The sequence below is a fragment of the Cynocephalus volans genome, chromosome 6 (assembly GCF_027409185.1).
Source record: "Cynocephalus volans isolate mCynVol1 chromosome 6, mCynVol1.pri, whole genome shotgun sequence".
Lineage (NCBI taxonomy): Eukaryota > Metazoa > Chordata > Mammalia > Dermoptera > Cynocephalidae > Cynocephalus > Cynocephalus volans.
This window is the reverse complement of record NC_084465.1, coordinates 138523178-138549445: the sequence shown is the minus strand read 5'-3', so window position 1 is coordinate 138549445 and position 26268 is coordinate 138523178. Positions and strand designations below refer to the sequence as shown.

The window sequence follows — 26268 nt, the reverse complement described above, 5'->3', positions numbered from 1 at the left end:
CCACTTTAGGGCAGCAATCATCAATTTAAAGAGAGAACAGGTGACATGGTTTTCTTTTCTTCTCCAGCCACATTCATCTATGCAGATTCTGGCTCTAAGTTTAGATCCACATTTAATCAGTTCCTGCTTTAGTGACTAGACATATTAAAAAATAGCAAGGCAGTTAAAGGTTAGTGTAAGGCAATTATTAAAATATTGAACCATGAAATTCAAACTGCATAAGCAAGGAAGTGAGTATGTAAACAAAAGAGGGATATTAAAGTGTTGGTATGATCAATAGATTGTTGGTATTCATAGTACTGATATACTGTTGAAATTGTGGTATTAAAGGAAAAGAGCTAGAAAAATAAAAAGAGATGATAATCATATGTTTGAATTGGAGAGTTTTCAGTTATTGGTAAGAAACCACATGCTACCTTTCATGAAAAAAGAAGATCGACTCAGAAGGTGGCAGAGCCAAGAATCCAGGTCTTGCAACCTAATCAAGGAACTCCAGCTGGAGTTTGCCTTGCTGAATTTCAAAACTGCTTTGGACCAGTGACTCTTTTTACTTCCCATCCACAACCCCTCCATTTTTAACCAAAATGTCAACAGTTATCCTATACTTGTCCTATATGTTAGGAGTACTGAAAATAATAACTTGCATTTTAGTTTAACAAGTAACAGATTAAAAAATTTTTTCCCAGGAGCTGTGCTTAATGGATTACAACCAGAAGCCTCATTCAAACCTGATTAGATGATTTAGGCTCCTGAACTGATGACATTTCATTGAGGATTTAAACATTTTACTGTGGCTGTAACAGCATGAGATCATTGCAAACTTTGGAAGAGGGTACACATATATTGCATGTGAAGGAATGAGGGAGACCAGAGATTGAATTAGTATAGTAGGCAGAATTCTAACATTGTCACTGTGATCTCCATCCTTTAATGTTATTCCTATGACTATGTAACATTACATGGTGAAAGGGATTTTGCAGATGTAATTGAGGTCATTAACCAGTTGACCTTCAAATAAATAGAATATTTGGGTGAGGCTAACCTACTAAAAAAGTCCTTTAGAAGTAGAATTTTTTATTGAAAATGAATTCAGAGAAATTGGAAGTGTAAGAACTACTTTACATGCCATTTCTAGTGAGAACATAAAAGGAATAATATAGGAAAGAGAATATAAACCAAACCCAAAGCCAGCAGCAGGAAGGATGTAATAAATATCAGAGCAGAGATAAATTAGAGAATAGGGAAAAAAAGAAGAAAATCAAGAACATCAAAAGTTCGTTCTTCAAAAGCATCAAAAAAAAAATTGATGAACATTTAGCTAGCTAGAAAAATATTAATAAAAAAAGAAGACTGCAGTTACTAAAATCAGAAATGAAAATGAGGCCATTACTACCAATTTTACATAAATAAAAAGGATTATAAGAGAATACTATGAGCCATTGTATGCCAAAAAATGGATGATCTAGATGAAATGAGCAAATTTCTAGAAACAAATCTTACCAAGAATAAACCACAAAGAAATAGAAAATCTGAATAGACCTATAATTAGCAAGGAAATTTAATCAGTAATCAAAAATCTCCAAACAAAAACAAAAAACTGGACCTGACTTGATAAATTCACTGGTAAGGTCTACTAAACATTTAAAAAAGAACTAACACCAATCATTCTTAAACTTTTTCAAAAAAATAAAGAGAAGGAACACTCTGTCACTCATCCTATGAGGCCAGAATTACCCTGACACTCAAGCAGGACAAAGATGCTACAAGAAAAGAAAGCTACAGAGCTATATCCCTTATAAATATTAATGCAAAAATCCACAGCAAAATAGTAGCAAACATAATTCAGCAGCATATTAAAAGGATTGTACACCATGGCCAAGTGGAATTTTTCCTGGAACCAAGGACAGTTTAACATGTGAATATTTATCAATGTAATACACCACATTAACAGAATGAAAGAAAAAAATAGATGATCATTTCAATTGATGCAGAAAAAGCATTTGACAAAATTTAACACCCAGTTCAGGATAAAAATACTCAACAAACTAGGAACATATAAAAACTACCACAATATAATAAAAGCCATATATGAAAAAACAACAGCAAAAGTTATACTCAATGATGAAAGACTAAAGCTTTTCCTCTAAGATCAAGAGTAAGGCAAGGGTGCCCACTTTCACCACCTTTATTCAACATAGTACTGGAAGTCCTTGTTGGAGCAATGAGGCAAGAAAGAAGAAATAAAAGGCATACAAATTGGAAAGGAAGATGTAAAATAACTTCTGTACACAGGTGATATAGTCTTATTATGGAGAAACCCCTGAAGTTTCTACCAAAAAACTATTAGAAATAATGTATAAATTCAGCATAGTAGAATACAAAGTTAATATGCAAAAATTGGTTGCATTTCTATATAATAAAAATGAGCAATCCAAAAGGGAAATTAATAGGCTAATTTCTTTTCAATGGCATCAAAATTAATAAAATACTGAGGAATTAGCTTAACCAAGGTGGTGAAAAACTTGTACAATGAAAAATGCAAAACATTTCTGAAAAAAATTAAAGATATAAGCAACAGAAAGACATCTCATGTTCATGGATTGGAAGACTTAATATTGCTAAGATATCAATACTACTCAAAGAAATCTACAGATTCAATGTGTTCCCTATCAAAACCCCAATGACATTTTTTGCAGAAATAAAAAAAAGTCATCCTAAAATTCATATTGAATCTCTAGGGACACTGAATAGTCAAAACAATGCCAAAAAAGAGGAACAAAGCTGGAGAATACACAGCACCCTAATTTTAAAACTGACTACAAAGCCACAATAACCAAAACAGTATGATACTGGCATAAAGACAGACATATAGACAAATGAAATAGAATAGAGAATCAAGAAATAAACTCTTGCATATATGGTCAAATAATTTTTGACAAAGATGCCAACACCATTCAATGGGGAAAGGACAATCTTTTTAATAAATGGTGCTGGGAAAACTGACGCTCCATATGTAAAAGCATGAAGTTGGGTCCTTACCTAACACCATATACAGAATGAACTCAAAATGAATCCATCACCTAAATATAAGACCTAAGACTATAAAACTTTCAGAAAACAACATAGAGCAAAAGCTTCATGACATTGGGTTTGGCAATGATTTCTTGGATATCAAACCAAAGGCACAGGGAACAGCAGCAACAAAAAATAGACAAATTGGACTTCATGAAAATTTCAAAAATTTGTGCATCAAAAGACACTATCAACAGATATATTTGCAAATCATATTTATATAAGAAATTAATGTCTAGAATAGAGAACTCCTAAAACTGCATAAATAATTCAAAAATGGGCAAAGTATTTGAATAGACATTTCTCCAAAGAAGATATAGAAATGGTCAATAAATACATTAAAAGATGCCCAATATCACTAATTAGTAGGGGAATACAAATCAAAACTAAAATGAGATACTGTCTCACACTCATTAGGAGGCTACTATAAAACAAACAAGCAAACAGAAAATAACAAGTATTGATGAGGATGTGGAGAAATTGGATCCTTTGTGCACTGTTGGCGAGAATGTAACTGGTACAGCTGCTGTGGAAAACAGCATTGCAGTTCTTCAAAAGATTAAAAACAGAATTACCATATAACACAGCAATTCCAGTTTTGGGTATATACTAAAGAAAATTGAAAGCAGGATCTCAAAGAGATATTTCTACTCTTGTGTTTATAGAATCATTATTTATAATAGGTAAAATGTGGAAATAACCCAAGTCCCATCAACAGATGAATAGATAAGCAAAATGTGCGACGTAAATAGAATGGAAAATTATTCAGTCTTAAAAAGGAATGAAATTCATGCTACAATGTGGATAAGACTTTAGGAAATTATGCTAAGTGAAATAAGCCAATCACAAAAAGACAAATAATTATTTGATTCCACTTGTATGAACTAATTAGAGCAGTTTAAGTCATAGAGACAGAAAGTAGAACGGTAGCTACCTGTGGCTGAGGGGAGAAGGAAATGGGAAGATACTGTTTAATGGGTATGGAGTTTCAGTTTTGCAAGATGAGGAGAATTTTGGAGGTGGATGTTGGTGATGATTGCACAACAATGTGAATGTACTTAACACCACTGAATTGTACACCTAAAAATGGTTAAGAAAGTAAATTTTATGTTCTGTGTATTTTACCACAAGAAAGAAAAAGTGAGGGGGAAAAAATAATGAAAGAGAAACAACATGCCATTTCTGGTTTAAAGATGGAAGGGGCACATGAGAAGGAATACAGGCAGCCTGAAGGAGAAGAAAGAAGCCCTCAGAAGACAGCCAGAAATAAGAAAAGGACCTCAGTTTTTCAGCCACAAGAAACTGAATCCTGCCACCAGCCTGAATGACCCAGAAAGCAGATCTTTCTCTACAGCCTCCAGATAAGAGCCACCCCAACTGATATGTGGATTATATCCTAGTGAGACCCTAAGCATAGAGCCACCCAATTTTAGACTTCTGACCTATAGAACTATGAGATCATAAACAACTGTTGCTTTAAGTCACCAAGTTTATAGTAGTTTGTTACATAGCAATAGAAAACTAATAAAAACTAATAAAAAACAAATGCACTGAGTAACATTGGAAAACTGATACACAGGCAGTTATTTTCTTTCAACACTCTGAATATAACATTCCATTTTCTTCTGGTTTCCATTGTTTCTACTAGATAAGTCTAATAATTGTTTTTTGAAGGTGATTTATAGTTTTTCTAGCTGCTTTTAAGATTTTTCGGCCTGCCATAGATTTTCAGCATTTTCGCGATAGTGTGCCTACACGGGTTTTCTTTTTATTTTCTTTTGTACTCACAGGACTTCTTAAAATATGGCTTTCTATCCTTTTCAATTTTGAAAATTCTTAGATATATTCTCAAAACATTTCTTCAGCCTCTGGAAATACTATAAGTCCCATAATGAGTTCTGAGAGAAGGCCAATATTATTTCACCAAATAACAACAGAATTATAAGAGAAAAGGGGGTGTAATCATATAATAACTTACAACATCAGACATGCGTAATCATAAAATAAAAGAGAACCATTAAATAGTGCTAGAGATATGAGAATATTAAATAAAATTAAACTTGTCTTAGGTCTTAAAAGAGGGTAAGATTAATATAACTGATTCAGAGGGAGCTGGGGAACAGAATGTCTGGGGTAATGAAAGGTCCCTGTGAGTTTTAATGAAAGTCCCTGAAACACCAAATAACATATGTCAGCTTAAAATGGTTCTGTTTTAGCTCTTTAGATAATTGAACTGTTACCAAGAAGTACAAAACATTTGAGATCACTAGCTTAGTCTGAGGGGATATATATATTAACTACACAAAGATGATATGAAAAAAATATTTAGCAGGATAGAAAAAAGTTAAAACTTTTTTTTTTTTGTCTTTTTCATGATCGGTACTCAGCCAGTGAGTGCACCCGCCATTCCTATATAGGATCCGAACCCGTGGCGGGAGCGTCACTGCGCTCCCAGCGCCACACTCTCCCGAGTGCGCCACGGGCTCGGCCCAAAGTTAAAACTTTTTAAACGTATCATTTATGCCTACTCTCAGGCAAAGAATAGTAAACTCTTTTACAAATCATATTTCTGTTCATCTGCATTACTGTAGTATACGTTTACTGTGATTAGTATCTAAAAAATTATTCATTTGTTTGTCTAATAACAACCTATTCCATGTTACCAGAGAACAAATGTTCTTATAATAAGTACAAACATAATAATGGCTACTATTCTGAAGATGAACTCATTCATACGATTTCACAATTCAAACACAATTGTGCATGAGCCTAAGTTAACATATATTTACTTATATATAAATATAAATATAAATATAACTCAAAGAAAATAAATGTAGGCTCTTGGTAGGGTCTCTAAAAATACGATATGAGTAAATACACAGTTATCACTTGTTTTTTTAAAAAATATTTGCAACAGCCTATTAACTCCTCTTTAAGGACCTTAGAGATACAGGACTTCAGGTTCAACACCATAAATCCAGTAACTACTTCTGTTCTCTTTTAATGTCAGTCTTTACTATTACCCAATGTCCACAATTATCGCCACCACATCTCTCTCTCTTCCAGCATCTGTTCCAATATACTCCACCTTCCCTCTGTTACCATCTGTTACAGACGGACTGTCTCGGAGCTTAGGTATTTCCATTGTGCAGTAGATTCCATCCTCTCTTGGTTATTCAATGATATTTCTTACCCGCTTTATCTCTATTGTATCTTCCCCATAAGCCTTGATAAACACGCTGTTAAACTCTTGACCCCATTTCCTAGAACAGCTACCACCTCATTGTTCAATTTTCCTTTATAAAGTCTTAGAAAGAGGTTGTCAAAAGTTATTCTCTTCTCCAATTTTTACCTGAATTCTCTTCATTTTCATCTTTTACGCCTCTTTTCACAGTCCACATGACCTCATATTGTTATATCCAAAAGTCAATGATCAGCCCTTATCCTGACTTAAAAGCAGTATTTGACAGTTAACCATGCATTTGACCACCTCAAAACATTGTATTCACTTGGCTTCCAAGACAGCAAATTCTCCACATTTCCCTCCTTCTTTGGCTGCAGCTGCTCTTTCTTTGTCTTCTTTACTGGTTTTTCCTTTTAACCTAACCTCTAGATCCTTAGATCTTTTATCTGCTTTAGAGAATGCATCTACTCTCAGGTTTTAAAGGCCATCCATATGCTGATGTCTTCCAAATGTATATCTCTAATCTGAACCTCTCCCTTGAACTTCAGATTTACAGATCTAACTCTGTTAAGCATCTTCTCCTGAATATCTAATTGGGATCTTAAGTTTAGTACACCCAAATGTGAGCTCCTGGAACTTTCCTCCAATCATGTGCTTCACAGAGTTTTCTGAAGATCAGAAATGGAAACAGCAGCCTTTCATTTGCTACAGCCAAAACCCTTAGACTCATTTTTAACTGTACTTTTTCTCATACCCCATCTCCAGTCAACAAAGATTTTTGCTGCTACCTGCCTGCACAATATATCCAGAATCTGCTCATTTCCCATCAGCTCTACTGCTCTCGCCCTGGCTCAAGTCACCATCATTTCCTCACTCAATTTTTGGAATGTCCTCCCAACTGATCTTCCTGCTTCCATTCTTGCCCCTGACAGCCATCAGCTGGCAGTTTGCTGGCAATGTCATCTAGATGGTGTTGCTAGAACATGAACTGACAATAACAGCTGAGCTATAGTGCTTTCTTGTTGAACGTGAAGATTTTTACATATCACTGACCACAAGCAAGGTCACTCTGAAGACTGAGGGAAGAAAAACAAAACAAAACAAACAAACAAGCAAAAAAACAAGACAGAAGGAGGACCACTCTATTCATATCTGAACACAGACAAAGAAGTCACTTGTACAAACTCAAAAAGGCCCGGATACTAGATATTCCCCTCTCCTGGCTGACATGAGTGACTGTTGCATCTTAACCAATTCCAACTTTAGTTCCATTTATCTCACCTCCTAAATAAAATTTGTTTAGGTATGTGATCATAGAATTAAGCTGTTTCTTGAAAACACCCAATCCAGAGCAGACGCCTGCTTCCTTAAACTCTTCTGCAAAGCATCCAACCCAAGCCAAATCCCATAGCAAGTCCGTCTCAACACCCTCTTGCTGAGACACTCCACAGTTCCCAAAGATAGGCTGTTTCCCTTGCTGAACAAGCATCACAGACAAAATTTTGTTACAGGTGTTATTGGTGGTCTTGGACTGATGGGCATCAATAATTCCTTCTAACTGTTCTCAATAGAGCAAGCGTAGTGATTCAGGAAAATCAGATCCTCTAAGTCCTCTGTTCACAATGCTCCAATGGCTCCCAGCCTTAGTCATTTAAAAGCCAGTGTCCTTAAAATGACCCATAAGGACTCAGCTGAATGGTCCTCCAACTTGGTTGCACGTTGGCATCACCTAGGAAGCTTGAAAAACTATGAATGCCTGCATTTCACCTCGAGATTATAATTTAATTGATCCTGGCATCAAGATTTTTTAAAACACTTTAAGTGCTTCTCACATGTAGCCAAGGTTGAGAACAACTGCTCTAGATCAGTACTCTTCCCCAGACTTATTTCTCTGGCCTCTTTTTTTTTTTATAATTTATCTCTATAATCATTCTCTTCCAGCCACATAGGTTCCCTTGCTATGGCTCAAACTCAACCGGTGTGCTTCTCTCTGTCCAGAACTCTTTTCCCTTAGATATTCTCAGGGCTTATTTCTTCACGTTCTCAACTCTTTTCTTTAATGTCATCTTGTCATTGACTTACTTATAACCAACCTCTTGAAAACTGCAAACTCTGCCCTTCCCCATTACCCCATTGCCCTTACCCTGATTTATTTTTTCCACAGCATTTATCCATCCTAAAATAGTACTTAACTTATTTCAGTTCCTTCCCAACTACGAAGCAAGTTCCAACAGGGGAGAAGTATTTATCTGTTTTACTCACTGTCCAATCTTAAAGTGTTTAGACAGTGGCCAGCATATAGTAGGCACTCAATTCATACTTGTTACAAGCATCAGTGAACTTCCTTTTTCAAAATAACATTTTCTCATTTTCCCACAATTTCTTGGTTCTGTCACAGAGTTATACTGACAAGGCTGATATCCCAATACAATCTACTTAACAATCCAACTGATCTATGCCTAGATTTTTGTAGGTTTCTCTTTTGTCACATTCTCTAATTGTGAGTTTCTTCCTAGGTTCAGTATTTGACCCTTTGTATTTCATTAACTATATTTATATTTAATTATCTCAATGTGGAAGTACAAAATTCCATTTTGAGGAAACTCCAATCAGTATCAAAGCTTCAATTACTTTGTGTCACTTTCTTCCAAAATTTAATCAAGTGTTTTTATTCTTCCTTATAAGTTTTTTAGGATGTATATCCACTCGTCAGTTTACACAATGATCATTTCTAATCTTCACTCTTAATTTCTCCCAACTTAAATCATTACCTCCATACTCTTCTTCAATTCATTCTAAACATGGCAGCCAGAATTAAAAATTTTAAACATTCAAACTTGATTATAATCACACAACTGCTTAAAAAAATCCTTCATTGACTTCACCAGTATTTAGTATGACATAAAAATCCTTAACATAGTTGAGCTAGTGACTAGCCCCCAACAATCTCCGTGCCTCTCTCGACTTTATGCTTACATGACCTTCACTATTTCAGTTTCTTCAATCAGTCAGGGACACCTTGCTCCTCACCCATTTTAGTGCCTTACCACAGTCTGTTTCTTTTGCTGGGAAACTGCCATTCATCTTCACCAGGCTATTCAAATTAATTACATCACTTTCCTTTTTAAAAGTTAATGCATTAAAACAAAAATCCTGATGTCTCCACACTGGGGCCACTCGTAAAGCCACTCTGTAACTATGTAACTCTTACATACTCTGTAAGTATTACACACATCTCATCCAAATTGGAATTTTGTATGTACAAATATTAGTGTAAGGTAGTTTTCCCCACTAGATTGTAGTCTCTATGAAGACAAGTAGCATACATGTCTTGTTCACTCTGTAAACAGCTGTAAAGCCAAGGATAGTGCTTGATAAATATTTATTGAATGAATGAACCAACCTGAAGACAGGAAGTTTGATATACCACCTGCTTCTTAGTAATATCTTGCCTATCCAGGTAACCTCCCAAAGTACCTACTCCTTTACCCCAGAGACATAAAATTAACTCCCAAGTTGAAAACTTTTCTAGCAACTTGTCTCATTCATACTTTTACCAACAATTTAATTCTGTTATTGCAAAATGTGTTTCTAGCCAACTTCCCCAGTACCTTATGGAAGTTCTAACTGAAGTCAAGAAAGTCTTTATTCTCAACCTTTTCCTTAAATCTTCTCATTGCACTCCCATGCTTCTTTTCTTTCTCTCCCTTCCTTCCTTCCTTCCTTCCTTCCTTCCTTCCTTCCTTCCTTTCTTCCTTCCTTCCTTCCTTCCTTCCTTCCTTCCTTCCTTCTTCCCTCCCTCCCTCCCTCCCTCCCTCCCTCTCTCTCTCAGAGTCCTATCTCCATGCCTATTACATCCCTTTTTTATTGCCAATGGGTTAAAACCACCTTTTTCTACTAGTAGCATTTGTCTGTGTGTTTCATTTTCTCATTTAAATCATAAACTACTCTCCACAGCAGGGTAATTATACTAAACAAAACGTCTTTGCATCCTCCACACCATTTCTTTTAGCAGATGTTAAATAGTCATTATTATTATTGTTGTTGTTGTTATTAAGTGAATTTGATTGGCAATGAAATAATCATGGCCTCATTTATGTGCTTGGATTCTCTCACCAGATTATTTACCACTAAGGGAAAAACTCCCTTCTGTATCTACCATACAATCTTAGCAAAATAATGGCACTCAAACACTCAATAATATAGAGTCACTGGAATTTAAGAAATATGAGGCTGTTTTAAAGCTTTTCTTTAAATGTCCTTGGGTGTGAGGAGGTTGACATTATTTGAGAAGTTTACAAATTTCATCACGCTAGAAGTCTCAGTAGGCAAAACGATAATCAACTCTGAGGTCCACCTGACAGCCCCACCTTTACACTGAACTATGTGCCTGTAGAAAGAAGAGCTCTGATATTCATTCTCTCTGTGCCTCATTTTACTTAGCTATACATTAGTTAATATGAGAGTACTTCAAAAAATTCATGGAAAAATAGAATTGGAAGATCATATGAATCTTTCCATGTACCCTTGTACCTGTAAGTTTGCTTCAAACACTTTCAGGTACAAAGTGTGTGATAGTATTTATATTAGTACATGGTTTTTAAGATCTCTTTAAATCTATATCCCAAAAAGAAAGGTTTATATTAACATCAGAAGGAAGTGTAAATTTTACTACCTACAGTGGTAAAGTTCTTCAAGGCAGGGAGACATAGACTGCCTGAAAGCCTTGGTGTCAAATCAGGAAAAATTATCACATCTCCTTTATACTTTTCAGTACACACACTGCTAACCTGAAAACAGAAGTGAAATGGACAAGAGTACTAGACTTGGAAGAAAAGGGGACTGAAGTAGTTTGGGCTTACAAGCAACAAAAAAAAAAAAAAAATGACATTTATACTTCTACAATAAAGAGTGAAAAAGAATAATGTCTTGCTGAAAAATAAAATCCCAAATGAGTTTAAAGTAATGACAGAAAATAATCCACTCTGTTCATAGGTATCATTAATAATACATCTTACTGAAATTTAATCTTAAATTATCATAAAGACCCTTTTTTATTAAATACCCAGATTTTATTCTCAATAAAGTTTTCAACTGAGAAAGAAAAATTACTTATTTTCTCAACTATCCTGAATCTTCCTAATTTAACAACATAATTATCTGCAGCAAAGATTGGTCAAAACATCATGGGTTATTTACCAGATTCTACCTGTCTACAGAATTATTTTTCATTTTTTTCTCAGTGATCAATGACTTCCATAAATGAGAATTAATGGACTCTTTCTCCACTTCTTGGTTTTATGTCACAGAAATGATGAATCTTCACCAGAGACAACTTCTCATTAGAGTCTTTTACAGTTACATCTGTCTAGGGAGGTTTTCTGACGACAAAATAGTGTCTAGATTTTAAACTTGAGGACAGCAAGAAGAGAATAAGAATCCATTTTACTAAGAAAAAATGACTAGATACACTTTTTTCTACAAGGACTTATTTTCCAATATGCATATTATATTAAAAAAGGAAGATGCTCAATGATTAGCAAATTTAGGTTTATTTTGAGACATTTTTCCCCCTTATATTCAAGCCTATAGAAAAGAACTTAAGATACAACATAGAAAATAGCAGTGTAGTTTCTCATTTTTTTAATTAAAATTTAAAGTAGTGGTTATACAGAGAGATGCATGATAGAAAGCCTTTAATTTCATAATTAAGTTTCAACATCTCCAGTCTTACCAAAAAGATCTTCTCAAAAATTGTTTTTCAGAAAATATGCAGAAACAAACATGGACCTAGAACAAAGACTAACATGCACAAATGCAAACACACATTTTCAAAAAATATAGAGCAGGAGAAATATAGCAACAGGAAATTCAAGCTCTCTCCCAATATATTTAAATAATGAAAAGAAATCCGTAAATTTCAATATAGAATAAAATAATTACTATTGCTCGGTAAAATAAAAATACATGGAGATGGCTTCCAAAGCATCAACACGTATAAAATCAATCAGGCTCTATTCTATTTCTCAGCTGTGAAAATGCCAGTGTTTAATGCATATATTTCTGCATTTAGCAGATATAGTAGTTTGGGGAAAATATACAGCCAGCATCTAAGTTTGAATAAGTAAATCAGAAAAATAATAAATCACTCCTTTGTCCTCTGCTGCTCAACCTGCCCCTGCTCAGGCTTTATTGAATTCAAGTACAAAATAAAGACTTATGTGATTTTTCCCATGAGCAGATAGAAAAGTAGAAAATAGGAAACTGTTTAGACCTATTTTTAAAAAAGCACATGCATTTCAAATTAAACAGTTTTTAGAATTAAGCAAGTTATATTATTCAGAAAATGCTGTTTGAAAATATTAAAATATCATTACACCTCACAAAGCTATTTAAGAAGTAAATTTTGGCTTTCTCTGTTACACTGCATAGGATAGACTAGAACAAAATAATTTTTAATATGTTTTGTTCATCTAATTGGAGATGAGAAAATGTATCACTGATATTATTTGACATATGAAATCTTCATTTTCCAGTATATGTTATTTTCTGGAACTAAGAAAAAGCACTATGTAAAATAGTATTATCTATTTTTGTCCTTGAGGAAAGTAAACATTCACTAAAAGAGAACTTAGGAATAAAATCTTCACAACCATGAAAAGTGAAAGCAAATTTTTTAATGGACTTTGAGCACATTGAAACTGGTACCCGTTTCTTTTGTTTGGTATGACTGTTTATCAGCATAATCCTGTGGGGGGAAATTTTGTCAAAATGCCCTGGTTTAAATAACAATTTAAATCACAATTTAACTCTCTACAATCTATCCTAAGGAAACGATTCAAAGCAAAAATTTTGATCTAAGAAAAATAAAGAGATGACCTCAAAAGTGATGATGATGGCATTTCAACTGGCCTATGCATCTAATAACCAGGGGGAAAGGACTTATCAGAACATTGGAATTATCTGAACACACCTGGGCACTGTCTTTGCTTTCTGCTGCCCATTCATTTTCCACCTCTTGTTTGGGTTTGTCCTATTGATGCAAAGTTTGGCTTGTGAGATAAAATGCATAGACAATTTTAAACATTCCCTCGGATGGAAGCATACAGTTCTTCATAAATAGCAATATAAACCCAGATACAAAATCAGTGGCATGAGCTTTTCTGATATGTTGCAATTCTACAGTGCCCTGCAAAAAATCATGTGTAACAGTGTTACATCCTGCAGCCTACCCTTTTTCAGGGTTTCTGAAGGCCAAGAGAAGTTTTGTTATGACATGTTGTATCTGTCCTGCCATGTTAGTATTTCAGTTCTTCAGTTACCATGAATAAATATTGGAGAAAGATAATGTAACGTCATAGTTGGTGTGTGTTGTTTTAACTGACAAAAAGACAGAGAGTCTCCTTAAAAACCTGTACACCTAGGTTGCAATTTAAGTAACTGTACTTTTATGTTATAATATTAATGCATATAGAAACATTCAATTAAATTATACAAGGCTATCAAAATTCTGCAAAACTTCGTAACATCTACACATCTCCAGATTTTTTTTTATACAAATCCAGAAACTCTTTTTCTCTCATTTACCAAAATTGGTTAAAACTTATATTTGGTATGTTTTCTAAAACGTCTGAAGATATTTTAGAGGCACTGAAAACCTAAATTCTTAGTAAGCTTAATAACTCTTTTGAGGTAGGCCAAAATCAGTCTCACCTAAAAGAAAATGAAAGTATAATATTGGGTTAAAGATGGTTGTGAAAGTGAGAAAAATTAGAATAAAATGGCATTAAAATATTAAATGTTTGAAATTCTAGAATAACAATGTTCCTTTTTAGGAGGATTCATGTTCACAAGTAGAAATACTGAGAGTGATACTGTTTATTTCTCCTTTCAGGAAACCCTTGTTTTTTCAAGCAATTAAGTTCTCTATGAGAAAATTGATATGTTAGTTAGTTCAATGCTAGTATCTCAGCCTAAAATCCACGTTTCCTTCTATCCTTTTTGCTGCAAAGAAGACAAGAAAAAAGCCTCCTATTCCTGTAAATTCTTCACTGTGCTTTTACCTCATCTCAACTCACAGCCAGAATCGTTAATGAAAGGATTCACCAAAATGGAATAAAGAATTAGCATTTCTATGAATAAACAGATTCAGAGTATAAAATTAGCTCTCTAAAAAAAAGCAGGCAAAGAAATTAAAATAAAACTTTATATCTCTGGAGTTTATTTGCTAATTTTTAAACTTAATACCCTGTGATCATGGGTTCATTGTCCAAATAGTAATCTTATTTAAATACTTTTAGGAAAGCTTATCCACAAACTGCCATGTTTTCTTTTTCTTCTTTATTAATTTTCCAGGGATGCTAGGATAACTTTAGAATCATTTAAGTGGGAAGAATGGATGCCTTGTCCTGGAAAAGGAAAATCTGAAAGGAGACTCTCAAAGATTTAAAAATATAGAGAATTCGCTATGATTTTCAATTTTATGACCATAAAACTATTTATTTATTGGTGTACTTTCATTTAAAAAACATGCTTATGCATTAGAGTCTTTTGATGTTAGTTATAATGGAATGGCAATTATTTAGCATAATAAGAGTAAATATCACAATACCCAAACATTTAATAAAGGAATATTTACAATACATTCTTCTTTAAATTTTATTTTATTGTGGTAAGAAAACAATATGAGACCTATTCTCTTAACAAATTTTATTTTACTTGGATATATTTCTGGACTTTTTATTATATTTTGTTCACTTTTTGCTCTCATTTTTATCACCACTTTCACAATATTTCAATAATTGTAGCTTATGATACTTTTAATATGTAATAGTGTAAGACCTCTTATTGATACCTTTCCCCAAATTTTCCTGACTACTCTTGCCTATATATTCTTCCTGATTAATTTTATTAATTTTATTTTTAATTGACACATAATAATTGTATATATTTATGGGGTACAATGTATTGTTTGATACATTGTGTAATGATCACATTAGGGTAATTGCCAGATCCATCACCTTGAATATTTATTGTTTCTTTGTGTCGAGAACATTCAGAGTCCTCTCTTCTAGCTATTTTGAAATATACAATACATTGTTGTTAACTATAGTCACCCTACTGTGCAATAGAACACTACAACTTATTCCTCCTATCTAACTGTAACTTTGTACCCATTGATCAAGTTTATACCATTACCCCACCCCCCACCCCCCAGTTTCCACAAAGGCTCTGGTAACTACTGTTTTGTTCTCTACCTCCATGAGATCATTTTCTTTTTAATTCCACATATGCGTGAGATCATGCAGTATTTGTCTTTCTGTGCCTGGTTTATTTTACTAATGTCCTCCAAGTTCATCCATGTTGATGCAAATGGCAGGATTTTGTTCTTTTTTTATGACTAAATAGTGCTCCATTGTGTAGGTATACCGCAATGAGATATTACCTCACTCCTGTTAGAATGGCTATTATCAAAAAGACAAAAGAAAACAAATATGGGCGAGGATGTGGAGAAAAGGGAACCCGTGTATACTGTTGGTGGGAATGTAAATTAGCACAGCCATTATGACCCAGCAATTCCACTAGGGTATACATCCAAAGGAAATGAAATCAGTATGTCGAAGAGATATCTGCACTCCCTTGTTTCCTGCAGCTCTCTTCACAATAGCCATGATATGGGACCAACTTAAGTGTCCATCAGCAAATTTTTAAGTGTACAATACATTGCTATTGGCCATAGGTACAATGTTGTACAGCAGATCTCTATAGCTTTTAGTAGGTTGCTTGACTGAAATTTTATGCCCATTTATTAGTAAGTTTTGATTTCCCCCTCCCCAGTCCCTGGTTACCACCGTTCTTTGATTCTACGGATTTGACTATTTTATATATAATACGTATAAGTGGTATGCAGTATTTGTGCTTAAGTGACTGACTCTAATACACACTTGTTCCATCTTTTGAGTTCTATCTTGCATTTATTTCAAATTTTATACTCCTATACAGCAAAACTGAAAGTTAAAGAGGTGTCTTCATTCCTTGCTAATGGTTTAAAGCTAATCTCATTCACTCTCGCCGGCATCTGAGAGCCGGTCCTTTCCATTACATAGAGATCTTAATTCTGTCTTCATGAAACAACACTCACTCGAGCAGTAAGTGCTTTCCATTGAGGGTAAATACGTGCACATAAATCTTAGCCAAATGAGTCACAGCTACTGGCTCTACCTGCTCCGTTTGGGCTCTCAGGTATAAAATCACAGACCTTGCTGGATGAAATACAGCCTACATCCTCACGTGGCACAAATCCAGTTTCAAAACAGCGATCAAGAGGATAAAACATTCTCTCCTCCTTCAACAAATAAATGGAATGCATAACTGTTTCATCAGCACTAGTTTTTAAATATGCTGATGGTGAAGAAGCTGGATAAAAGGCCAAATCAGAGTGCCTCTTGCTATTTCATCATGTATATTGTGCTTCAAATATAAATATAAGGCTACTGCTGTAAGACCGCTCTGAAGTAGTTTAGCTACTGTATACCAATTACAGACTTCAGCAGGTCCAATTCAAGTACAGGGTCTGGGTAAATCTCTGGTCATTCTACTCCACAAATGCATTGTCAGTAGAACATGGCACATTTTTAAATTTCCCTTCCAGTCTCTCTTCCTAAACTTCTGCCCAGTAGTAATACTAAATTCCATAAAGAAGATCCTATAATTGCCAATTGAACATATTTGCTAAAGCAATAAGAAAGGTTTTTTTTGTTTGTTTGTTTGTTTTCCTTTGTGCAAAACCATTGGTCTTTCAGGAATAGTTCATATGATTTGGGCCTAATAAGTTTTGTACTCTAACCAACTGATCTGGTGTTTGTATTTAAGCACATATAAATGAATTCTGAGTTAATTTATGAAAAGAATTCTCCATAAGCAAGATTAAGTAATCTCAGAGACTTTTGTTAAGGTTAAATCTAGTGATAATTTAAAACCTTTAACCACTCTTTGCCTCTGTCAAGGCTCAGAAAATATCCCAAAGTACTTTGAACTGAAGGGTATTGAGAGGGCCTCAGAAGTCACCCTGACCTTCCTCTGCCTTCCTCTGTGTAAGAACTGGCTACTTAGAAATTCTCCAATTTATCTTGCTTGAAAATGGGTCACACAAGACACTCATTCTGGAAGGTTCCTGCCTGAGGGAAGTCGCTACACAGAAATGCCAAGAAGAATCTGAACAGACAGGCCTTGCTGGTTTTCCCCACTCAGTCTATGACCATTAGATCACACCCTTTTGTCCCATCCCATTTCTACAGGGCTGTTCATTCTTCATCAAATTTAAGCATTATAATAGACAGTTTTCCCTGGGTCTTTGGGTCTTCATTTCTGAAGTCTTCTGTGCCAGGTAAAACTTTGATTAAATAAATGGGTTAAGCTTTTCTCTTGTTAACCTGTCTTTTGTTATGGAAGTGTCCACTGTGATCCTTATGATGGGTAAGGAAAGGGAACTCTCACACCTTTCCACCCCTAAGTCTCCAAATACATTCTCTTCAATGTCAACTGTAATGCCTTTCTGAAATTCCAATTCCAGTGATGTGGTATTTGAACAGGAGAAGGAAAATGTTTAATTAAACAACAAAAATAAGGTAATGCTGGTTCACCCTTAAAAAAATTCATGAATCATGAAATGAATCATTAAATCTGCTGCTTTGCATTCCTCAGTGTCTATCAGAACCACACACACACACACACACACACACACGTGTGCGCACAGAGTTTAGAAAGGTTTATTACGCATGCAGGACACACATTATAAATAAAGTAAACACACGTTAGCACATAGAATTATAAAATGTCTCGAATGAGAGATGTCTTTAATAAAGGACCTTTAATTAAAAATTCTTTAGTCCAGTTCTCAATCCGGAATTTTGCACACTATATCTTTCTTGATTAGTGCATTTATCTTCTGTAACAAGGCAACTTTTCTACTCACTAAATATGCTGCATAAGGAAGCATAATATCAGAATATATAATGTGTCTGATTTTCACATGCAAATAATTTCCACGTATAAGGATTTAGGAAAATGAAATATGTTAGTTTTCAGGTAATATTTTTATATAGTCTATTTATTAACTAAAACCTGGGGGTAGGGATGGTGTGAGAGAAACATCAATTAGTGTTTGAATAACAAAGTAACTGGAGGCACAATGTACTGTCCTGAAATGTACTCCTAGAATCTAAATAATGGTTAGATTTCCAAAATAACTGTTTGACCCTTTGGGATCTATCTTTACGGTAATCTTAATTGAGATTCTTTACAAAAAAAATTTAGTCAGAGAATTACTCAAAATTCACCTGTTATTTCAAAATATTGTTTTGAATGTATGCAAAGAATTTTAGGGCCATGTTTTAAATTTTTGGCTGGTCTTAGTCATTTTTCTAAACACAATAACTTTTTTTTTTTAACTTCTGGATGATTCTGAAATATAAATCTCATTACATGCTCATTTGAAGCGCCAAATAAAATGAATAGAGAAGTAAATTTTTATAGAAGTGTCTTTAAAACATGAAAAATAATTGTATTTCTTTTATGATTTTTATAACTAAAAAATCTGTATGTGACAATTTTAGTTACAAGAATTGAGTCTCCTCCATATTATTAAAAGAGAGGTCTAAGGCCTAAACTGTGATATATCCTATTTTTACCTTTTGTTTAAAAAAAATATATGTTATAGGTTTCAAGGACATGCATAAAAATCCTGCCTGTATTAGGTATTAGTGATTCTAACATATTACATATTTTGATATCAAAGATAGCTAACTAATTCAGTGTTTAAAATTGTAATAACTATATACACACAAAAACTTACCTTCATTTTGTATGGTAGTACCTGGAAGTGATTTGTAGGAAATTTCACATTCCTGGGATATACTGATGTCATCTAAAGCAACGGTAGCATTTGATGACAAAACAGTAGCTTCTAAAATTAACTATAATTACAGAAAGATAGAATTATTAAAATTACACCATAAAAGTAATGTCTTACAATCATATTTCTTTGTGTAGAGGAACTCATTTGTATCTGTCTTGTTTTCCAATCTAATTTTAGAAAACTGTTTTGACCAGAACATTCAAATTATAAATTTATAAAGTCATAATTGCTTTGACAGCATCTTCTGTAACCCTAATATACTAGGTAACCTTGTTTCAATTAAAAGTTGTAACATTCATCACTAGTGAAGGGCTCTCTTCCCAGTTGGAGCCATTGAGAGTCATATGCATTTAAAATGAGCTCTTTGGCGTAATCAAGTGTGTGGTTTACAACTCAATTTAAATGAGATATGAATTCATTTGTAATGGGTCTGCTGGAGGCCATGACTCATTTCTATATCAGAATATTTAAATACTTATATATATATATTACATATACATACACAGAAGCATACTTAATGTGGTAAAGCACATAATCAATAACCACAAACAGTAGTTAATAATATTCATATGCCAAAGCAATGGAGGCATCTATTTAAATATAATTTATTCTAACACTCTGAATAATGACTGACATAATTTTTCTTTCTTGTTAACCATTCACATTATTATGTTGTTATTTCACCATCAAGCAAGAAAGAAAGAAGAAAGAAATGTCTAGAGTTTAGACCCACATAGCAGACTACCCATCCAGAACACACTACTCCAAGATAAGGCACCTTGGAAGTCACTCTCTGACTTTATCCCACCTTTCTATGTGAGAACTGGCCATAAAGGAATTCTCTGAACTACCTTCCTAAAAGTAGGTCATAAGACTCTCCTGTGACAGCTGTTCTACCCTGTATCAGAAGAAAGGAATTAATTCTACATAGAGAGGCCTAGGAGAATCTGAACAAACAGGCCTTGCTAGGTTCATTTCAGTTTATTAGCCTTTTGATCCAATCATACTTCTACATTACTGTCCATTCTTCATTGAACGTAAGCATAAAAATTCAGTATTCTCTGAGCCTTTGGTTCTTCGTTTTCTGAAGGCCCTTGAGTCATACAAAATTTTGGTAAATAAATTTGTTGCACTTTTCTCATTTTAATTTGTCTTTTGTTATAGGGTCAGCCATGACCCTTGTGATGGGTGAAAAATAGGTATTTTTTTCCTTCCCTATACTTGGTGCGATGCGTTAACAACTAATTGCAACATAAGTGCTACACTAGAGATAAATATGAGATACTAAGAGAATCAAAGAAATTCATTCGTTCTGCTAAGAATATGGAACTGAGAATTTGAGAACAAGTTTGATGGAGAGGTAATATTAAACCTCAGTTGTAATTGCTGCCAAAGATTTCACCTAGAGAAACTGAGGTAACAATCCAAGCAAAAGCAGAGAGATGTGAAAGTGCACGGTATGTTTATAAAACTTTGATTGGGTGTTATAGGAGTATAGGATTTTAAGAGAATGACAAATTAATTGGATAATAGATGGAAAGGCATGAATTGGTACAGCCCAATTGTAGAGCAATTGGATAACATCTGTTAAAAAGAGAAAGAGCACAGACTACAAAAAATAAGCCCATTTCCCAGCATTTACCCTAGAGAGACATTGAGGTACACACATGAAGGCTTTTGCAATTTACTTCAATACTGATTTTGATAGCAAAGGATAGGCAACAACTTACATGTGAATCAGTAAATAAATGATGATATATACAATGGGATACTATGCCAGTAACAAATAATATCTACCTCTATGTGCTAATACAGAAAAACCTTAAACACATGTTTCTAAGTAAAAAAATTAAGGTACAGAAAAAAATTGTATAATATGACACTACATAGGCTAAATACACACAATGGTTTAGATTCTTAAATATATGTGGTACATATATACATATTAAATACATAGAAAATGGACTGGAAGGAAAACTAATTAGTATCTATAAATACTCAAGATAAAGACTGCAATGGGAGGGTAGTCAGGAGAGACTGCTGCTTTATTTGTAATATTTTATATTTTATAATGCAATGCATACACATAATTTTAATAATTTTTAAAATTCTGATAGAGCTAGCTTCAGTAGAAAGTTGGCCAACTAAGAAATTTGGCCTTCATACAAGAGGGAGAAAAGATTAACATAGGTTTTAAAAAAGAATTTGGATGAACTATAAATAAGTGTAATTAGAAATATATTATGCTTAAGACCATTAAGTACTATAATTGTAATTTATTTTAGACAGCTTTAAGCTTGAAAGAATTCTCCCCTTATTTATTATTATAAGACATCCTGCACTGAAGTCAATTAAAATATAGATGCTTAATTCTTCAGATGCATTAGACAAGCATTTGCTTATCATCATATCTGAAAGCCTGTGCTACTCAAAGAAAAGCTGGAAAAAAGACACAATCTTTGAGGCACTTTTCCTAGAGAGGTACATACTTTTATTCTTTGAATAGAATGAATGGAACATAAGATGAGGTAAAGTAAAATCATGAGGTAGGTCTTTAAAAATGTGGTTACATCATTTTGCCTGAAGGGAACCATCAGCCTCTTTTAGATACTTCTATTAAATGTAATTATGAATACAACTTCAAAAGCCAAATAAAAGGGATATTAGGTCATCTACACCTCTGCTTGCTTACTTCTGTATAATTAAATTCAGTGCCATATAATACAAGATAATAATTCTGTTATTAATTAAAATCATACAAATTTTAGAAGAAAAATGGTTACATCCTCTAAAAAGTGTATGTTATACCTGTAGACAATCATCAACTAATGATTCCAAAATCATCTTGGCTATTCCTATTTTTTATTGCTTGTTTCTACCAAACTGGTCTTTTGAGTTGTGACCAAAGGTAGTTCCTTTTGGAAGCTGCAGTATCTATTAATAATCAGCAAGTGAGAAAGAGGTTGTACAGAAGAGCTGTTTCAACCATGGATGAAGGAAGAGTGAAAATCTTATTCTATAAGATTCTCACGGTGAATTGAGAATTTAAATTATAAATTAAATGTAGATATCCTTCTCTTCTAAAACTATTTTCAGGATCTTGCTGATTTTTGCTTTATTCAATTATATTACTCCCTGAGAGCAAAATAATTTCTTGCTTTCAGGAACTGCAACAACTCATAAATGTTCTTCACAAGCAAGTCATCACATTTTGTATCTGCAAAACTGGGAGTTTTCCAGAAAAATACTCAAGTCGAATATTTAGATACCTTGTTTTATAAAAGGATAACAAAACCAAAACAAAAATATGTGAACCTAAGAGAAAATAGGAATACAGTAAGAAGAAGTAGAGGGAAATTGGAATATAATAATTTTTGAAAACTGGTGATGGTCTCAATAATAAGAGCAATGGCCGACTTTTATTGAGAGCTTACTATACGCAAGGCACATTCACTTGTTTTAATCCTGTTACAATATTGTATGTATATTTTGGTTTTCATCTATAGTTCCTGGCTTGTTCTAATCTTTCCCACCTTTATGTTTTGGAGCTGGCCATAAAGAAATTCTCTGACCTACTTTATCAGATTGTAGGTCGTAAGACGCCCATTCCTGAAGGGGTCCCACCCCATACCTGGGAGGAAGGAATGTTGCCCACAGAGTCCAAGAAGAATCTGAACAGGCAGACCTTGCTGGGTTTCCCCACAATCTGATAATGTTAGATCATACCCTTTTTGTCCAATCACATTTCTACATAGTTGTCCATGCTTCGGTTGTGCCTACATAATGAAGCTTCCATAAAAACCCAAGAGAACTGATTTCTGGAGCTTCCGGATAGCTGAACATGGGGAGGTTCTTAGAAAGTGGCACACCCGGGAAGGGCATGGAAGCCCCTGCCCCCATACCTCATGCATCTCTTTATCTGTGTCCTTTGTATTATCTTTTTTAATAAACCAGTAAATGTAAGTACATTTTTCTCTGACTTCTGTGAGCTGCACCAGCAAACTAATCAAACCCGAGGAAGGGGTTGTGGGAACCTGATTTATAGCTGTTCAGTCAGAAGTCCCAGAGGCCTAAATTTGCAGTGGCATCTGGAGTGAGGGGCAGTCTTGGGGACTGAGCTCTCACCCTGTGGGATCTGGTGCTATCTCCAGGTGGATAGAGTCAGAATTAAACTGTAGGACACCCAGCTGATTGATGGCTTGCTTTCTAGTGGGGAGAAATAGCCATGTATTTGGACACAGAAGTCTGCCTTCTGGGTTGACCACTGTGCTGTGGGAGCAGAGGAAAGACTGCATTTTTCTTTCCCCCTCGCCTGTGAAGAAGGTACCTTTTTCATCCTCATTTAAAGTGAAAGAAACAGAAGTTTAGAAAATAGGGGAAATTTGTTCAAGGTCGTATATCTAGTTAAAAACCTATATAACATGAGTCATTAATGATTATGCTACACTGTATCACTAATGAAATAAAGAGATAACCAGGCCTTAGCAGATGCTGCCCAACAGGGCTGCCCGGCAAAACAAGATTTAATGATGCCCTAGATTAAGAAGGCCAATGACACAGCAACTTCACAGAGACTACATCAGCTTTTACTTTTGTATTAAAAATCTTACCCTTCACTGCATTTTCAAATAATGTCAGGATATCACTATTGATTTAAATCATTGACTCTGACAAACAGTGAACATGGTATCCCTCATTGTGGAAAATTTCAGAAAAAAGTTATATTAAAACAAAATCTAAAATGTGATATAATTATAATTTAATAGGAAAGTTGAAGAAAGTAGACCAATATGAAATCAACGGACAGTACTCAGAAAAAGTGCCCCCTTTAGATATTAAAACAGAACCACAGTTAGTGAAAAAGGAAATTGTAAGTTAAATGTTTATATTTGTGTGAACAACTGAACATAGCAAATGAACAGGCCAAGTTAAAAATGATTGGAACGGGCCGAGCCCGTGGCGCACTTGGTAGAGTGCTGCGCTGGCAGCGCGGCGACGCTCCTGCCACGGGTTCGGATCCTATATAGGGCTGACCGGTGCACTCACTGGCTGAGTGCCGGTCACAAAAAAAAAAAAAAAATGATTGGAACGAATACTATTATGTAGTTGACCTACGCTCTTCCAGTAAAAACCCATACAGGAAATAGAGGAAATGTTGAAATGCTGTTAATTTGCTATTCTTACAGAATAATCAATAAACTTAATCCTTTGCTGGCAGGCAGGAAGCATGAATACCCTACTTGATTGGGAGTGCTTATTTCCTAAGGAACTCAAAGCAATTTGTACTGTGTGATGATGCCTACAGTGGACATCAAAAGGACCATACTGAATCAGTATTTCATTGCTAAAAGGGAGCACAGAGGTCACATAGTCTGATGTCTTTCTTCCCAGTATTTCGACTGAATTGGATAAGACTGTATAAATATGTTCACAGCTTAATCACGTTGAACCGACGGCCAGACAATGACTTAGGTCAACGTTAAATGATTCAGACCACTAAACTTTAAGTGCCAAAATCCTAGCCTGTTCCCAAGAGCCAAACTTTAAATACGTGAATATTTAAAAGCTAGATTGACTATCTGTAGGTGTAATATCTTTTCCATTTGTTGTGGACAAAAGAGTGAAGTAGAATTGCAGCTAGTTAGAATCCTCATGCATATTTTCATACTTTAAAAAATATACTTGGGGAAATCATATTAAAATCAACAAAATATTGGCATTTCTCTTTTCTCTGCAGAGAATAAAAAATAGAATGGAATAGATACAAAAAGAACAAAAGCAAACACACATTACAATCATTGTAAACATCCTTTACAAGCAAACAAACGTTAACACTGTAAGCAAACAAAATGTTAACATCAGACACTTAATTGTGAGGTGTGAGTACATCAGTATTTGTTTCTTTCTGTATTTACTACTAATTTGAAATAGCTAATACTAAATATATGCCATATTAATATTTGTGTGTTATCTAAAGATCTAAAGTCTTTGAGGCCAGATGGATTTTGAAATTTGAATAGTTCAGAGTTATGAATGTTAATGTAAAAACGATCGTGTTTAGCACGTGATACCCTCAGGGAGATTGAGGGCAACATTATATAATCAAGCCCATCACTAAATGAATTACCTCCAAACCCCACATTTCTTCAGGTTAGGTTAAGTTTTGCCTCTAAATTCATTTTTCAAAAGTTTATTGCTTTCCCAATTTAATTTGCTAAATTGCATATTCGAAATTTCATAGATCTATAACAGCTTTCTTGATGGTGGAATTGGATGGGATTTTTCTTATTTTTCTTTTCAGTCAACTGTAGTTTCCAAAACAGACATGTACTACAGCCAGCTCACAACACGACTAAGTAAGTAGGAGGGAAGGCACAGAGGAAAAGTCATCCCTCCTCTGGGGTGAAATGAACATGGCTAAGGCCTAGCAAGAACCCAGCATCTAGGCTGATTGGTGTGAGACTGATGGGAGGGAAAGGCCAGCACGTGGTGCTGAGCCACCAACAGGGGGATGAAGGGAGAGAGCAGCAGAATAGGGCTGGTTTAGAAACCATCACAGATCTGTTGCTGCCAAATTATAAGATTCTACTAAACCTCTGGTCGATCTAAAAACTAGTTACTACACCCCCAGGTAATAAAGGATAGTCTCGATTTGCACTGCAAAGCAAACCAAAACCAAAACCCAATAAGAAGAAAATTTTTGTATTACCTTTTTTTACTTATTTTTATTTTCTCCTAAGTAATACACTTTATTTTTATGGCAGCTCTAAGTTTACAAAGAAATTGAGAAGGTACAGATAGTTCCCATGCCCTGCCCTGACCCCCCACCCATACACACACACACACAGTTTGTCCTATTATTAACATGTCACATTAGTGTGGTTGGTACATTTGTTATAATTTGAACCAGTATTGATATATTCTTATTTACTTAGTTTTATATTAGGGTTACCTCTTTGTGGTGTACAGTTCTATGCGTTTTGCCAAAGCATAATGCCATGTATTTATCATTAAATTATCATGCAGAACAGTCACTGCCATAAAAATCGTGTGTTCCACCTACTCGTCCCTTCCTACCCACCTTCCCCTGAAAAAT

At 34.5% G+C, this 26268-nt stretch overlaps 1 protein-coding gene across 1 annotated transcript in view; it reads right to left on the bottom strand.

The window, feature by feature from the left end:
* Positions 1–26268, bottom strand: part of MALRD1 (MAM and LDL receptor class A domain containing 1) — a 632630-nt gene that overhangs the window by 493186 nt on the left and 113176 nt on the right. The window contains exon 14 of the mRNA XM_063101139.1: positions 19110–19230. Coding sequence (XP_062957209.1) covers positions 19110–19230 — 121 coding nt within the window. The remainder of the gene's footprint in view (positions 1–19109; positions 19231–26268) is intronic.